Raw genomic sequence first — 17,592 nt, forward strand, 5'->3', positions numbered from 1 at the left:
TTTCCCGAATTTTCTCCAATAATGAAACTTTGGTTAACTACTACTATATGGTAACTATTACTATTACCATCTAATTGTAATGTAGTGTATGAAAAGATTGATTGTTTACTATATGAAAATATAAATAATAGTGTAACTGAAACAAAATTTTACTTCTTCAATTCAATGACAAATACGATTGAGGAAAGAATAAGTCAATGAAGGAACATTGTCAAAATTTGAGCTTCTTCAATATTAAGTAGTTTCAGGGGGGTAGCAATTCAATTTGCATTTCTTCTTTCTAAATTTTAAAAAGTATGATAGATATTTTTTCATTAACATAGGTAATTAGTAGCCATAATGGAGATTTCCTCATTTATTCTTCACTTAAATATTTCACATGGCTTCAAGAACATACAATGTGAAGTCATAAACATATCTCGTAAAGGACTTCTTATTGATTGAGAAATTGTTGAGAAACTTTTCATACCCCTTATTAATAACCACACATGGCTCCAAGTGTAACATGTATATCCAAAGTTATTTAGAGTGAAAAAAATCCTGCATTAAAATTAAGAACTTCTAATTGATAAAATCTATTTTCTCTTTACCGTCTATTTAAATGAGAAAAGTGACATTTTAATGAGAATCATTTGGGAGATTTACTTATTAAGTTAGAGAGACTCATTCATCGTTGGTATATACCTCTTATAAAAGAAAGGTAAATGATGAAGATAGATAAATGGAGAAAAGCCTGACTAAAACTCTTTCGCCTAATGTAGTTATTGAAACTTACGGCTTCTCGATAAAAAGAGGATAAACCTCGCCTTGTTTCAAAAAATGCGCATGACAATTACACCATATATCCAATCTACCTAAAATCAGAAGACACCATCTTAGATAAGATTACATCAGGCTTTACATCAGTTCAAGCAAGGTTAGCTCCATATGCAAATCTGCTATGGCTGAAATCCAGGATAAGAACATTGGTGCTATTCAAATATATATGCAGGGTTTGCTAGAGTGTGAAAAGCTTACCTCCCCCTAACACTGGCGGGAGATTGACCGTATCTCTCACTGCCAATATCATCATCTATCTCGCTAGAATCTAAACAAATACCATTTTGGTTAACACTCATTTCAGAGCTAGCGTTACTGCTTGTGGCGTGAGGAGAGCCCGATACACTAATTGTTCGGCCACGCTGAGATCCAGACCTCACACTATACATAGAAGATGCCGGAATATTTGTCATTAATGGCCGTAAATTTCCTGGAATGGTTCTCCTTATATCCTGTTCAAAGAGAAACAAGCAAAAATGATTAGAAAAGAATTATTGAATTTAATCAGATCTAATAAGTTTAGGTCAATCAGTTCTATAATTATTAAAACCATGAAGTTCTAATAGGCATTTTTCCATTATCATTCTCTCTGTCAGTGTTATTATAGGCACAACACACTTCAGAAAATGATAATGTGAATTCTAAAGTATAATAATGTGAGGAGTGAGGACTACAATTCTCATAATAATTGAAGTAGTTGAAAGTTGTAGTAATGAAGTGAAGTATTCAATAATATGAGGATATTATTGGAAAAAAAAAAGTTAATAAATGTTGTCTAGGCAATCTAAGTGAAACCATTTGAGACAAATATTTTAAACACGACACTTATTTATAATGGCTACTAGTATAAGTTTGATCATTCTAGAGATCAAGCATCCAAAAAGGCAATTAGCGAATATGGGATTCCATAGATTTTATGTGCAATTAGCAAATATTGCGGGCAGGTATGCCATTGTAACATTATGTTAATCTGATAAAAAATATATAAAGAATGAAGAACATAGGTGTACCATATGCCTAATAGCCATATCCAAGGACTTCTTTGAGAGAGTTCTTCCAAAACCTGTGCTATCTGGAGATGAAGATGACTTGCCAGACAGATTACTACGAGGTGAGTTTTTGTTATCCATCATTGGTGGTGCTAGTTTTCGCATGTTTACAACCCTCTCAACCATTTTTGTTCCCATCATACCCGGACTGACATTGTCATTCACTTTAGTGCGTCCCCGGCTTATTGCAGGCATTGAGTTTCCACTTATATGAGCAGTGCCATTGGAAGAGCGTCCTCTTGAAGGAGAGCATGATTGTCGCTTAGGTCTTCCACTAGAAGAAGGCTCAACAGATGAAGACCGAGAAGTGGGAGCTCCAGGCCTACCCCTGGTCGCTGACAATGGCCTATCAGGTAGTGTTGTCCTCAAATTAGGAGGAGCATCAAGTGAAAACCCTGGCATCTCAGATGGCTTCCACGGTCTTGACCTCGCTGTTGGCGATATGCCGCGTGATGGTACTTGTTGCTGTCTAGAGGTCACTGGAGCTTGCTGTCTAAAAGTCACTGGAGCTGGTTGTCTAGAGGTCACAGGAGTTGGTTGTCTAGAGGTCACAGGAGTTGGTTGCCTTGCTTTCACAGGAGTTGGCTGCCTTGCTTTCACAGGAGTTGGCTGCCTTGAGGACCCAGTAGCTGGCTTTGGGTTCGAAGAAATCTTAACTGATGAAGAAGATATATTGAGCTCATTTGATGGTATAGATGGTCGCCGAGTTGGAGTAGATGCTCTTGATGTGGACCTGGAAGGAGGTAAAGTAGGTCTGCTTGTTGGTGTTGAGGATCTTGCAGTCGATCTTGATAATGGTGTTGAGGATCTTGATTGAGTTGCTGGTTTTGCAGCAGGGATGGTGGCCTTCGAGGCAGAAGTTGAAGGCTTAGTGGTAGAAACCATGGTAGGCTTGGTTGTGGACATTGTGGTCCTAGTTGAAGGTATCGAATTACGAGTAGGTGTTGAAGATCTTGATGGTTTTGAAGTTGTGGTCAGTGTAGGACGTCCAGTAGGAGTTGCAGGGCGTGATCCAGGACCCCCTGATGACGAGGGCCTCCTAGTTCCACCACTTGAAGAGCTCAACACAGGGGAGGATGTTGGCTGTCTTGATGCCAAGCTAGTTCTCCCAGCAGGCTCCAATTGATGATTTGACAACTACAATCACAAGAAAACAATTTCAAGAAAAATTAATTTCTGACAATAACATCAACCGAGTGAGTTCTCACTCACTGGGTGAGACCAGCAACATGAATCAATCAATACCGTTTGCTCTATCAAAAAAAGATCACTATAACACCAACAAGATACTAAACAATCTTTTACCCAATGATGATAAAGAGCATCATCATTTTTTCACGACTAAAACTTTAAACAACCAAGAATGATTTTTACTCGATGATATCATTGAATCTTTCAATGCATATTCATTGAAATGTGATACTTAAAACAACTGTCCTACAATAAATAAATAAATCAATTAAAAATTTTGATGGCAAATTAAGTATAAAACATGCAATATGATTAGAATTTAATTTCAAGCAGTCCAAGGATGTTTGTAATGTTAAGGGGAAATCCATATCATATCTAGTCAGGCATCAGGAGAACAGAAAATAAACAAACATAGCTGACATGTTCGATAGGTAACTTGATACACCAAATAAAAGTGTGCATCAGCCAATGACAACAAAAAAATTGACATGACCTGAAAATTTGAAAGGCTCATTGAATATGCTTACTCTGGATTTCAATGCTGTGGGGCGTGCGGTTGGAGTACCAAGCTGACTCATAACAGTCTTCCGAGTTTCCATTTCCAAAGAAGGAAAAAGAGGAGTACCGGGAGGAGTTAGAAGCCTAAAAAACATTAACCATGATAAGCACCAATTTGACCAACAATCATTTGCAATGGCTTTACATCACTTAAAACATTAACAAAGTCATGCCAGTCAAGCATATAGTAGGCAGATAAAGAAACTAAATTATCTGTAATAACGAAAACTAATGTGATGCAGAGACAGCAGAAAAGGAAATATTTGTTGGGCAGGTTAATGTTGTAATTTCAAGAAAAATATTGGCATCTTCAGACTATAAGTAATATTTTAATTTTAGGTATTTGTGTTATTTGCATATATATGAAGCAACAACTAGTTTAATATGAGAATAGAATCAAGTGACATTAGGAATGATATAGCGAGTATAACCAATGTCAGAATGAAGCCTATCTATGAAACATGCTATCGGATACTAGCATAATACTATTTCAAGATAGAAAATGAAGCACAAGGCGTAAAAAACCAGAACAAGAGAAATGAATGCTTTATTTCATATGATAACTTTGATGTTCAATAAACATCTACTACCATCAACCGGCAAATGACTTGCATAAGAAAAATGCTCTCGAACCATAAACTATAAATCTAGACTTGTTTATCCAGTCATAAGCACAAAATTTCCATCAGTCATTACTCTAATAAACACAACATCCAGATAAATATTATGAACAGAATATATGGAAAATGGCAATTGAAAGGTATGACATACCAGTCATAATCATTTTTATTATTTTCCGAATTGAGAAACTCATCAGCACCGCTCTTCCGCACAGGAGCCGTTGGCATAGACGAAGAAATGTTAAACAAGGGAGAATTGCCTGGATTTGACCCTGCAATCATAAAGATACAATGAGACAGAGAAATCCCACCAAAACTTATATAAAAAAAGTTCATAAAACTGCATTTTTCAAACAACACAATCATTTTGCAACTCTTCGTCCACTTCTTCGAATTTCAAATCATATACATGGAAAGTTTACAAACACAAGTTAATAAGCTAATTAATCTTTGGACTTGTTTAGATTGACTTGTTTAATCTTACGGATGAACTTAAGCACTAGTGAGTCTTTTTGAGAATATATCCATATTCTATTTTAAGCTTATAGTTTGCATAAACTCTCTGTGATAGTTTATGAAAAACTGTGTGTAACAACTAATATGAAAAACAGTTTAACTTATTTGTCTTTTGTTATACAAATAGCTTAACTAAGCAGTTTATCTAAACAAGGATTAAACAACAACTAAACACCAAAAATACGGTAAAGAAGAAATCAACAAAAACCCCAAAACACACAACTCCAAAAATAGAAACTTTTGAGCATGAATCTATACCCAAAGCTGAATCAAACTCCTCCGAGGCGTGAAGCAGAAGATCATTCCGTTCCTTCTCACGCTTCCTCATCTCAAGAAACAATGCAAGCTCCTCGTCCTTCTCAGTCGTTACCGAACCCATCAAACCCCCAAATTGCTGCTCCCTCTGCTTCAAACCACTTTGCATTTGCGACTCCGGAGCTCTGAAGCTACGATTCATCCCCAAAATTCAAAAAACACGAACCCTAAATCACTCAAAAAAAGCCCTAAACAAAAATTTCAACTCAGCCTCTCGTTCAATAACCGTATTTCACTACAATAATTGCTCCGTAAGAACGTAACCTCTCTCGAAGAAGAAAAATAGTTGAAAATATGTAGAAGAGTTCAAATCTGTGCTGAAAAACGCAAAACGCTAGCAGCATGAACAAAACGGCATTGAACTGAAGAAAAACAAAAACCAAACAAGTTTTAGAAAACGCAAACGCGTGGGTCGCGTGACTGCGAAAGGCGCGTGGGAAAGAGTGAGAAAGGGAGTGAGAGAGATTGGAAAAACGAAAAACGGGAAGTTTGATGTTTGAGTATATGGCGGTGGAGAGAGTGAGGGATGAGTTAAGAAGAAGGAGGGTAGTGAGTGAGAGTAATGGTGATTGTACAAGGTTAAAATGGGGAATTCAATGAGGAAAAGACACCGTTTTGATCTTGTCGCTCCTATTGTTTGATGCCACGTTTCGTGATTCGGGAGATAATCACGAAAATGCCCCTTCGCATGTGAGTTCTGCTTTTTAAATTCTTGTAACGGTGGGGCTTTATAGGCCCCAACTTGGAATATTGTACGACCTTGGTACTTAAGTCTATTTGGTTATGGTATTATTGGTATATATTTGAAAATATATTTAAGATTTTGTAAAATGAAAATTGTGGATAATGTTATAATAATTGAAAAACTCTAAGCGGGTGTCTTAGATTTTTTATTTTCGTAGATGTATTTTAGGAAGTACAGTTTTTTTAAAGTTCATTTGTTTCGTAGGTGCATTTATGGAAGATTTCCAGCGATGTATTTACGGAAGTATTTGATGATATATTTGCAACTGACTTTTCTCCTCCCTCATTCCTCACTTTTCTTCTTCCTCACACTCTCAAATTCTCTCAACCTCAAAAATCAAAATTAACCAAAATTATTTTTTTTTCTCTCGAGTTCGGTGATAAACGTCAACATCAACGATTAACACATTCCAACAACTTCAAAACTCAATTTAATCAATAAGTTTTCGACTTTTCGAGTTTTCCCGTAATAGAGTTAGAATTCAATTTTTAGGTATAGAAATAATTGGATAATTTTAGAAACATAGTTTAGAGACAATGTAGGTATTTTTGGAAGTGTAAAAATAAAACAAACGATCAACCCACCAAAATGGAGTTTTTTAGTGGCTGGAACAGTGACAGACGTCATTGTTACATTCTTGGAGTTTCAGAATGTTCCGTAGGTGCATCTACGGAACAAATGAAATGTTAGGTAGTTCCATAGATGCTCCTACGGAACAACCCCAGTTTTTTGAAATGTTGGGTGCTTCCGTAGATGTATCTACAGAAGTCTTCTGTATTTGCACATACGGAGTTAAATTTGAATTTTTTTCCTTTTCTTTTGTAAGTTAATTGTATCTAACCCGACTTTATTTGTAATACAATGCAGACATTATGACCGACCATCCAGACCGTATTATATTTGGGAGGGTTACGCAGCTTGACTATGTGCGACGTGTACGGATGCAGGTAGTATCACAAGTGACGAGAAGAGCCTCCGTTTCAACAGATGCACCTTATACCTCCGTTCCAGCAGAGGTACCTGGTACATTTGTTTCAGCAGAGGGGCCTTTCACATATACTATTTCATCCCGGAGGCCTCGTGATGATGGTGAGGGTTCCTCAAAGATGCCCTCCGCCCGCAGACGTCGTTGGGTCACTTCTTGTAATCCTGTGTCACCTCTAGAGAGGGATGTTGGATCTCCCGTGCCATCTCTTGATGGTGTTGACCCGTTGCACGAGGAGGCTGATGCAGCTGAGGCGCATGTGGCCTACCCAGAGGATCCTTCAGATTTATCCTTGTTAATAGGATATGCAGATCATACAGCCATACATGTCTAGGACGGAGAGGTAAATTTTCTTAGACTTATTACTTATTACTTTTTTGTCCTTAGTGAATATTTATAATTTCTAACTTTGCTAATTATTAACAGTTTTTTCTTTGGAAAATTTCAGGATAGGGATCCCCAGAAGTTCTACAGCCACGGCCGAAAGATTGCCTCTATCTGCATATACCTATCAGGGGTATCCTCCTTGGTCACGGTAGGTTGACGAAGGAGGAAGCGGGGGAGGCTCTGATTGAGGAGCATGGTTGATCCTGAGGACGCGCTTAAGGAGGTGGAGAGGACTCGCGGCGCGCATGTGAGATTTTCCTTCTTGACGCGGCAGTACGAGGTCGGGCTCATTGCGGCACAACAGACTGTTGGTGACCCATTAGAGGTGGAGATACACAGACAGTGAGTGCTTAGATGTTATTTCCTAATTTTGTTAGGTACTCACATGTTTGTGGACACGAGCTCCTCGTACACAGATGTTGTTTACCTGAGGTACTTGCCGGATACCGCACGTATTCATGTGTACAACTCGGGAGCGGCTACATTGGCGTAAAACTACCATAGAGTCGGTGAGTGATGCCTGTGGAAGGCAAGGACTGTGGGTGAGAGTTGTTCCCTCTTAGTGGTAACAATCTTATATCATTATACTTTTTCTCAAAGTTGTTCATTATATATTTGTGATAATGTTTGATCCCCGTGTTTTTTTCAGGGATGGATATTACAGCACTCCCCATGATCATTGGCTGAGGAGAGGTGTTAGACTACATTGAGTCCATGTAGTGTGCTAGTGCCTTCATAAATAGCCTAGGGATGGATATTACAAGCTTTTTAATAGTATTTTTCCTGATTTCTATAAATAGGCAAGATTTTAGCCTTAGCTTACTACAAGCTTGATCATTGCCTTTAATGGTTGCATAAGTTTTCTCGTTTTGGGGTTAATAATTATATCATCTTACACAACAATGCAAAACAAGACGTGAGCAAGTATAATGCAAGCATGGATTGATCAGTTTTTCTCAAAAATACTATTTAGGTTGATCTTGAATCAAATCGGGGTTTTACACAGGCTGATCACAAACCTAATTGAGATTTTACATTAGGCTAATCTCGAACCAAATTGAACTTTTACATGGGTTGAGCACTTAATACTAAATCCTCAAACAAAACTTTTAACGGGTTTAGATTTGAATCCAAATAAACACTCCCTTAAGAATAAATATTCAACCAAGATTTAATAACTCTTGGTGAATTTACAATATCACCCTTTGTAGAACAGAAACCTCACTTAAACGCAAGAACTTTCTCGAAGCACTATGGCTAAATTATGGTGAGAAAAAGTAGAAAAATATTTTAGAGAGAGCGAGGATAGTAGGGATGACAATGGATACCCATGGAGACGGTTACTAGTCCCCCCGCTACCCATCTCATTCAATAAATATGTTACCAGTCTCCGCCTCATACCCGTGCGAGAATCTACCAAACAGGTATTCGTGGATTTTGAGATACCTACAGGTATTTACGGATACCCATGGATACTTTTTTTAATTATAATTTACTAATTTTCCTTATATTGAATATAAAATTTACCTTTTTATAAATAGAAGATTATGTGAAAAACTTTTGAATGCATTTACCATATTAAATTCAAATGCATCTTATAGTGGGAATTAGTGTAATAACTAATACTTCTTTATAAAGAACAAAATTAATTCCAAATTTAACACAAAGTAATAATAGTATAAAATGATTCAACAAAATATATCACTTTTTCATTCATCAAAATATACAGATTCTTCATTAAAAAAAAAAAACATCTAATTCACTTCATTCATTCATCATGTCCACTACTTCATTCAACAAAAAATAACAGCATTTGTATTTTAGTTCAAATAAATTCCACAGAAACTTTGACACCATAGTTCTTGAAGTAAACTGAAAAAGAACTCCAAATAAATTCCAAATTAGCATAACAATGAAACTTCAAAATAAAATAGCAACATATGTATGGGTGATAATTTTCTGTTATATTATTATAAAGAAAAGAGTGCTCCTTTTATAGGAGAGAAAATACAAAATCAACTCCTTTATTTTAGGAGTAATATAATGACTCGTAATGACTCTTATAAACAAGAAAATAAATAATATTAAATAAGAAACATTTCAACACCCCCTCAAGTTGGTGCGTAGATGTCAATCATGCCCAACTTGTTGATTAAGTATTTAAACGTTGTTCTTCCCAAGCTTTTGGTCAATATATTAGCGATCTGTTGATTGGAAGGGATAAATGGCAAGCAGAGAGTACCAGAGTATATCTTTTCTATGATGAAATGACGATCAATCTCAATATGTTTTGTACGATCATGTTGAACCGGATTATGAGCTATGCTTATAGCTGTCTTGTTGTCACAGTACAATTTCAATGGGAGTTCTACCTTTATCTTCAGTTCTTTTAGGACTCTCAGAATCCACATACCATCACAAATTCCTTGGGCCATTGCTCTAAACTCAGCTTCAGCACTACTTCTTGCAACTACTCCTTGTTTTTTGCTTCTCCAAGTCACTAGGTTCCCCCACACATATGTGCAATAACCTAAAGTTGATTTTCTATCAATAATGGACCCTGCCCAATCTGCACCAGTGAATATTGCCACATTTTTATCATTGGTATTCTTGAAGAATAACCCTTTTCCAGGAGTTGCTTTTAAGTATCTCAAGATTCTGCGCACAGCTTCAAGGTGTTCTTCATATGGTGCATGCATGAATTGACTCACAACACTAACGGAGAAAGCAATGTCAGGACGAGTATGAGCCAAATATATTAATTTTCCAACTAACCTATAATATCTTCGAGTTTCAACTGGTGTGTCCCCTTTCTCCAAAAGTTTGGCACTTTGGTCCATCGGTGTGTCAACAGCCTTACAACCACTCATACTTGTCTCTTGTAGGAGATCAAGAACAGATTTTCTCTGTGAAACAACAATCCCTTTCTTTGACCTTGCTACTTCCATGCCAAGGAAATACTTGAGGGGACCCAAGTCTTTGATTTCAAAAAATGCTGCTAAGTTTCTTTTTAATCTCTCCATTTTTATCTCATCATTACCTGTAAGAATAATATCATCAACATAGACTATCAAAACAGTTTTCATTCCATTTTGACCTGACTTTGTGAATAAAGTATGATATGTTTGTCCTTGAGTATATTCATGTTTCTTCACAGACTGAGTAAACTTTTCAAACCAAGCTCTTGGAGACTGTTTCAACCAGTACAAGGACTTATTTAGTTTACACACCTGTGACCCAAAGGTTTCTTCAAAACCTGGAGGACAATCCATGTATACTTCTTCATCTAAATCACCATTGAGAAATGCATTTTTAACATCTAGCTGATGGAGAGGCCAGTCTAAATTAGCAGCAAGGGGTAAGAGTATTCTGATTGTGTTAAGCTTTGCAACAGGAGCAAAGGTCTTTGAGTAATTTATGCCATATGTATAAGTGAACCCTTTTGCAACCAATCTAGCTTCGTACCTTCCGATTGATCCATGAGAATTGTAGTTTATTATGAACACTCACTTACATCCCACAGTTCTTTTACCTGCTGGTAGAGTTGTGGCACTCTAAGTTTTATTCTTTTCAAGGGCTTTCATCTCCTCAGAGACAACTTCCTTCCATTTTGGAATTTCTAGAGCCTCTTGTACATTCTTAGGAATTTTGACACTAGATAGATTAGAAGTAAATGGAGCAAAAGAGGGAGACAAATTTGAATAAGATACAAAGTTAGACAAGGGGCACCTAGTACATGGCCTACCTGGCTTCCTAAGGGTTATGGGAACATTAAGATTAGTATATTGTTTCCTAAGTTCTATGGGGACATTAAGGTCGGTATATAGAGAATCAGGATCAAGGAGAGATTTACCTGTCTGAGTCGGTTGACTTTCACTCAGTCCAGATTCTTGGCTGAGCTGGGGAATAAGGTCTTCTACTACTTGATCATTGTTTCTTTTGGCATAAATTTTGCCTTTCCAAATTGGATTTCCTTCCTCAAATATGTTTCTTTCATTATAAGGATCTTTATCTGGTGCATTTTTATTAATTTCAGAAGAAAAATTTGTTTGATCTTTGTTTTGATTTGTTGCCTCGGATTTTGATTTATCCTTACTCATGGAAGGAGTAGGTTCATCTAATTTTTTCAAGGCATTTTCTTTAGGTGCAGTTGTACATGGAGCATAATTATGTAATATATACACATCTTCTGAGATAATTAAGTTTTCAAACAATTCATGAGAATCTTCATTTGTTTCCCCCCCTGAAGATGATTATTACAAAAAAAAAAAGTTTGTTTTCAAAAAAAGTAACATCCATTGTTACAAAAAATTTCTTTGTATTAGGATCAAAACATTTATAACCTTTTTGAGAAGATGAATACCCAATAATAACACACGGGGTTCGAGTTTACCCAGATGCTTGTGTTCGTGAACAAAAGATGTGCATCCAAATATTTTAAGTGGTAAAGTAGAAAGAACTGAAGCAATTGGAAAATATTTCAAGAAACTTTGCAAAGGAATTTAAAATTTCAAAACACGAGATCGCATATGGTTTATTAATGTGCAGCTGTCAAGACAACTTTACCCCATAAATGTTTAGGGACATTGGTAGAGAAAAGTAGTGCTCGGGCAACTTCAAGAAGGTGCCGGTTTTTCCTCTCTACAATCCCATTTTGTTGGGTTGAGTTAACACATGAACTTTTATGCACAAATTCATTTTCAAGAAAAAATTTCCAACAATTTTATTAAAAAATTCAGTACAATTGTCAGTTCTAGACACTTGTATTTGGGTATTAAACTGTGTGTGCACCAATTTACAAAAGTTTTGAATTATTTGACCTACCTCATACTTTTCTTTCAACAAGTATACCCAACAAAGTCTAGTATGATCATTTGTGATAGTGATACAACATTTTTTGTTTGGATAAAGTACTTGTTCAATTAGGCCCCCAAACATCACTATGAATCATTGAAAAAGGTTTTGAATAAGATTGAATTGGAAAAGAACTTCGATGATGTTTAGCAAACTCACAAACCTCACATTGAAGTTAAGAAATGTCTTGGTCAACAAAAAGTTTAGGAAACAATGAACTTAAATACTTAAAACTAGGGTGGCCTAACCTTAAATGCCACAACATAATGTCATCCTTATTATTTGAAACAAAAAAATATTTAAAAGAAGAAAAACATATTGGTCCAAATTAATGTCTGGTTTTTTGTTCATCTTCCAAGTAGTAGAGTCCACCACTTTCCTCGGCAGTGCCAATCACTCTCCCCAAGATCAAATCCTGAAATACACAATGAGTCTCAAAGAAATGAGCTTGACAGTTTTTATTTGTGGTTAGCTTACTGACATATAACAAGTTGCAAGACAAATTTGGGACATGTAACACACCTTGGATGGTTAGTAAGGGAGATAAAACAATAGAACCTTTTCTTGCCACGACTGAAAGAGAGCCATCATCTGTTTTAATTTTGGAATTTCCTGCACATGGTTTATATGAAGAAAATAAACTGGATTCACCGGTCATATGATCAGTGGCTCCATAATCATCGATCCATGTACGATTAAGAATGTCACTAAGATTGGCTAATTTTGGGAAGTTACCTTTCTGGGCTATGGAGCACGAAGGTGTTTAAGACTCAAGTAGTTTGTACATTTGATATAGTTAGTCTTTAGTGAATGGAAATGCATTTGAGGAGGATTGTGGCTCTTGATCATAAGTTTCTTGAAGTGCACGACCCTCACCTTTCTTTTTCCAATTAGGAGGCCTTCCATGAATTTTCCAACAAGTCTCACGTGTGTGATAATAACGTTCGTAGTGATCACACCAAATTTTACCATATTTCTTGCTGTCTTTATTGAAGTTGTTTGTGACAAGGGCGGAACCATCAGTTGCTGAGTTTGACTTTCCCATCATCACTCTTTGTCTAGCCTTCTCCCTTCTGATTTTTGAAAAAGTTTCTCGGATAGTTGGCAGCAGATTATTTCCAAGAATTCTACCTGTTACTTCATCGAGTTCCTTGTTGAGACCAGCAAGAAAAATAAAGACACTGTCGTTCTCATGTGTCTTAATAAACTGAACAATGTCTTCAATACACCTCTAGCTATAATCATAACACTGATCCAACTCTTGCCAAAGGGCCGTCAATTCATTATAGTAGGTAGTGACATCCATGTCATTCTGCTTTAAATTCCATATCTTTGATTTTAGATCATAAATTTGAGCACTTTAAGGATACCCTTTGTCATACCCCAAAATTTGCCCACACTTTTCAAAAATTCAAAACTATTTCAAAAAATTGGATTTTTATAAAATCTCGGGTTCATTTACATTGACATTCTGAATTTTATAAATATTCGATTTAAAGTCTATTTTAAAAATATAATAGTTTACTCTTAAATTGTTATATTTTAAAATGCTGACCGATGCTTCATAATAAATAATATAGCACCATTGGTAAGCTAGTAAGGTTGGCGGGTACAAGGTCTCGGGTTCAAATCCCACTTCTGACATTTCCCATTTTTATTTATTTCTAACTTTATTTTATTAGAATTTTATTCAAAAAAATCACAAAAAATAATATATTTTTTATCATTTTAAAATTAATTTTTTGCTTTTTTTAAATTTTGACCTTTTCTATAAATTATTATTTTTTTCATTTTTTATCATAAAAATATCAAAAATAACCAAAAAAATTATTATTACTTCTTTTTGTAAATATTAGTTTTTTTTCTTGCATTATCATTATATTATTATTTAAATTATATATATATTAGGTAATTATCTTTTAAATATTAGATTATTTTTAGAAGTTAATTTTTATTTTTATATCATTTAACCACAAAATCAAGTCTTTAACTTTTCTAAAATATATACCCGACAACATCAATAACATTTTCAAAACATTTTATTTCTTTCCAAAGCAATATTCCAACAGTAAAAATCAAGATGGAAACCACGTGAATACCAAAACTTAATGACATTTAATCTGTGTTTTTAAATTGATTCCATGTTGGATGTTTCTTTTGGACGATAAAAGGAGGCCATTTTCTTTTCTTCGGGGGACGGACGTACAAAAAAGACATCACATAATCCCACTAAAAGAACACATCAAAGAGGCCAATTTTCTAACCCTGTTTCTAATCAACTCTTTCACGTACAGATTCTGGCCACCAACCATTAACAATTGCTGGCCTCACGTGAAGCCTAACCATTTCTTACATAGCTTTTTTTTTTCAACACACAATAACCTCACAATCTAACCTGCAATTGTAACCAAAACTCATTCATAAAATGAATAACACTGTGAAATAAATAAACAGAGCCATCCTTTTATCACATACAACAAATCCACTTTCATTTTATATCACTACAAAATCTAACAAATCCTCTATTGTTTTGAATTTATACTTTGACAGGAAAAATAGAAGTAGATTCAAAATCGATCACCACCGCGATTGTGACAGTCCAGACGACCAGCCTTCGACCACCGCGTGAAGCTCCAAGTCACCGCTCGAATCAACCGCAGCCCAACCGCGACTCACGCCCTCCAATTTGGGTATACAATTTTCCATTTGCGGTAAATCATTTTTTGTCATTTCTATAATTTAAAGGTTGAATATGGTGTTTTGATGTTTAGAGTTTGTAAACAAAAAAACTGAAAAGGAATTTTAGGGGTGGCAGATCGTGAAAGAAGAAGAAGAATGGGGTGGACTCACGTTTTGTTTTCTTTTCTTCATATTTTCTTATTAGTTTTGTTTTTAGTATCATATATATGCATGTTCAAATCCTATTGGTCCTCATTGAAAACATTGAAATAGTCAAACTATTTTTAATGGTTATTATATGTATGAGGTATGCATTCTTTTAAAAATATAATAAAAGTTAATTTACTACTTTTAGGATTAATTTAGTTAGATTAGATTTTATTAGTTTAAGCCACTAACATATAAATGATAAAAATACAAAAACGTTATTAGAATTTAGATTCTATTCAAATCTTGTTTTTTATACAAAAGTACAAAAATTATTTTTGGTTAATTAGTTACTTTCATTCTATATCAAAAATACTTAAAAATATTGTTTACTTTATTTTTGCTTATTCTTTTGTTAGAACTTAATTTTTATTTTTTTTATTAATATTTGTTCATTATTTTTTACCATTTTTTCTCATCCATTATCACTAACATTTTGTTTTGATTGTGAGGTACACTTTGAGGCTCTGGACTATTTTTATGGACATTTATCATTTTAATTTCTATTTGAGTTGTTGTAATAATCTCCATCCCCGTTTGACAAATTGTAAATCCCCCTCCCCGAAGCCATGTAATAGCTAGGACTTTACATTCCGCACTTTAATTTCCTGTACATATTAACTGTTATAACTGTTAGATGTATGTTAATAGGATTGTATGGAAAGACTAAAAATAAACATAGCTAACCTAATTTCAAAGATAAAATAATTGAATCTGACACACATCGCACTCACTCACCTCTAGGGTACGCCTCTCTCGTTGCCTTCGGAAATAAAAGGTCGTGTCCCTCGAAATGTAGAGGTACCCATTAGCAAATGTCCCTTAAGATAAAATCGTCACTAAGTCCCTCGATGACCCTCAATTGTTGCCTACGAAAAAGTGACGATCGTCCCTTCGAAATTGCTAAAGGTACCTCTACTTGTTACTTTCAAACGACTTTGATGACCCACACGTCCAATATAAAGGATTTCCTACTTCTACATAGTATGGATAATCCTAGGAACCGTAAAAAGTATAGAAAGGACCAATTAGTTAGGGTAGTGTTCTTAATCTGCCTAGCTCAACAAAAATATCTTTTCAACACTCTTTCGAAAAACTAAGGCTACGCATTCACGCTAAAGTCCTTATGCCTCTTTTCAACTCAAAACAAACAAACATGAGCTAAGCAAATTAAGAGCCCGTAGATAACTACGGATGAAAAGGGTGCTTGCACCTTCCCTTTTCATAACTTACCCCCCGAGCCCGTTTTCTTTTGAAAAGGTCTTTTTCTGTACTTTTTACCTTTCCTAAAAATTGGACAAAATAAAAGTCGGTGGCGACTCATGCTTACCGCAACATTGTTGCTTTTAAAAAATAAAAATCAGTTCACCGAGTTACAGAACTGGCGACTCTGCTGGGGATACTTAAAAAGAGGGGTTACCTTAGAGTTTAGTTCACTTTAATAATTGTTTGTTTTGATTGCTTTACCTTTCAAGGTTGTTTGGGCATTTGAATGGAAGATGAATCCTATACCCGGATTCGAGTGCACCATAAGATAGGATGTGGCATAGTCATGGAGACCTCCCTTGTGCATGCTTGGGATTGGTCAATATGAAGTTCACGCTTGAGTTAGGCCTCTACTGGTTATTATGTACCTCTTTTGCATGAGAGAGGTTTACGTATGTACCTTTGGGTGCGTCGGAGCTCAAGGACCTTTAGTCACCTTTAACCCACCTTAACTTTTAGGAACGTAGTGGGAGGGCTATTCTTGGTGCATGCCAAGTTATGGTCGCGACCCGATACTACAGCTCAGATAGGTTTCTTCCTAAAGTATCATTGTGTGGTATGCATGTACCATGTTCGAGGGTGCCTTAGAAGGGGCTGACAATTCTGGGTCACTGGTAGAACCCGTTGCTGATATCATCCTTATCCTTAGAAGTACCTTTGGGGAAGGGTAATCACCTGGTCATACTCCATGCAAGCTGTAAACCTAAGGACTTTTGTGTGACATGTTTGTTATCTAACCACTTGATCTCCTTGCAGGTTTTGTTTGTAGGACTTACTTGTCCGTACTACCCTATGCTTTTACATAATGTGCTGACTAACCTTTTCAGGGATCTTTGGTATTTAGGATGCATAATTCCCAGGTACTGTTATGGAAGGACTATCAAGAGCCTTAATTCATATCAAGGGGCAAGAGGATTTATTTTCCTCCAGCCAGATGCTTTTCAAACTCGAAAGTAGAATAAACTTCTGTCAATGGGCAAGAGGATTTATTTTCCTCTAGCCAGATGCCTTCAAACTCAAGGGTACAGTTCCTATCAAGGGGAAAGAGGATTTGTTTTCCTTTAGCCACATGCTTTTAAGCTCAAAAGTACCATACCCCGAATCAGAGGTTATGACCCACTGGATATGGTGAGCCTGATTCTTAAAGAAGGACGTTCAAAGATGGAAGTCAAAGTTCTTCAACAAAGCTGCAACTACATGTCAATGTTGCAAATTGGGTTCCAAAAAGATCCTTGAAAGCAGTGCATATGCATTTGCATACATATCATTGCATAACAGGTTTCCAGACAACGAGCTTCTCATTTTCTACCTCGAATCCCTAAAGCTTGATACTTACAACTCCTTTGTGGCTTCGTCAGAATCTTCTTCTTAGAAGTAATCTGTAGTTCAGATACGAACGCT

At 35.8% G+C, this 17,592-nt stretch overlaps 1 protein-coding gene across 1 annotated transcript; it reads right to left on the minus strand.

Moving 5' to 3' along the window:
- Window positions 1-778: 778 nt before the first annotated feature.
- LOC131661939 (uncharacterized) lies at window positions 779-5,734 on the minus strand. The gene is made up of 5 exons (XM_058931601.1): window positions 5,012-5,734; window positions 4,389-4,509; window positions 3,587-3,701; window positions 1,830-3,005; window positions 779-1,271 (listed from the first exon to the last, which is right to left on the minus strand). The coding sequence occupies exons 1-5, from the start codon at window positions 5,208-5,210 to the stop codon at window positions 1,014-1,016; spliced, it is 1,869 nt and encodes a 622-aa protein (XP_058787584.1). The 5' UTR covers window positions 5,211-5,734; the 3' UTR covers window positions 779-1,013.
- Window positions 5,735-17,592: the final 11,858 nt, after the last annotated feature.

This window comes from Vicia villosa, linkage group LG3 (genome assembly GCF_029867415.1).
Source record: "Vicia villosa cultivar HV-30 ecotype Madison, WI linkage group LG3, Vvil1.0, whole genome shotgun sequence".
Taxonomy (NCBI): domain Eukaryota; kingdom Viridiplantae; phylum Streptophyta; class Magnoliopsida; order Fabales; family Fabaceae; genus Vicia; species Vicia villosa.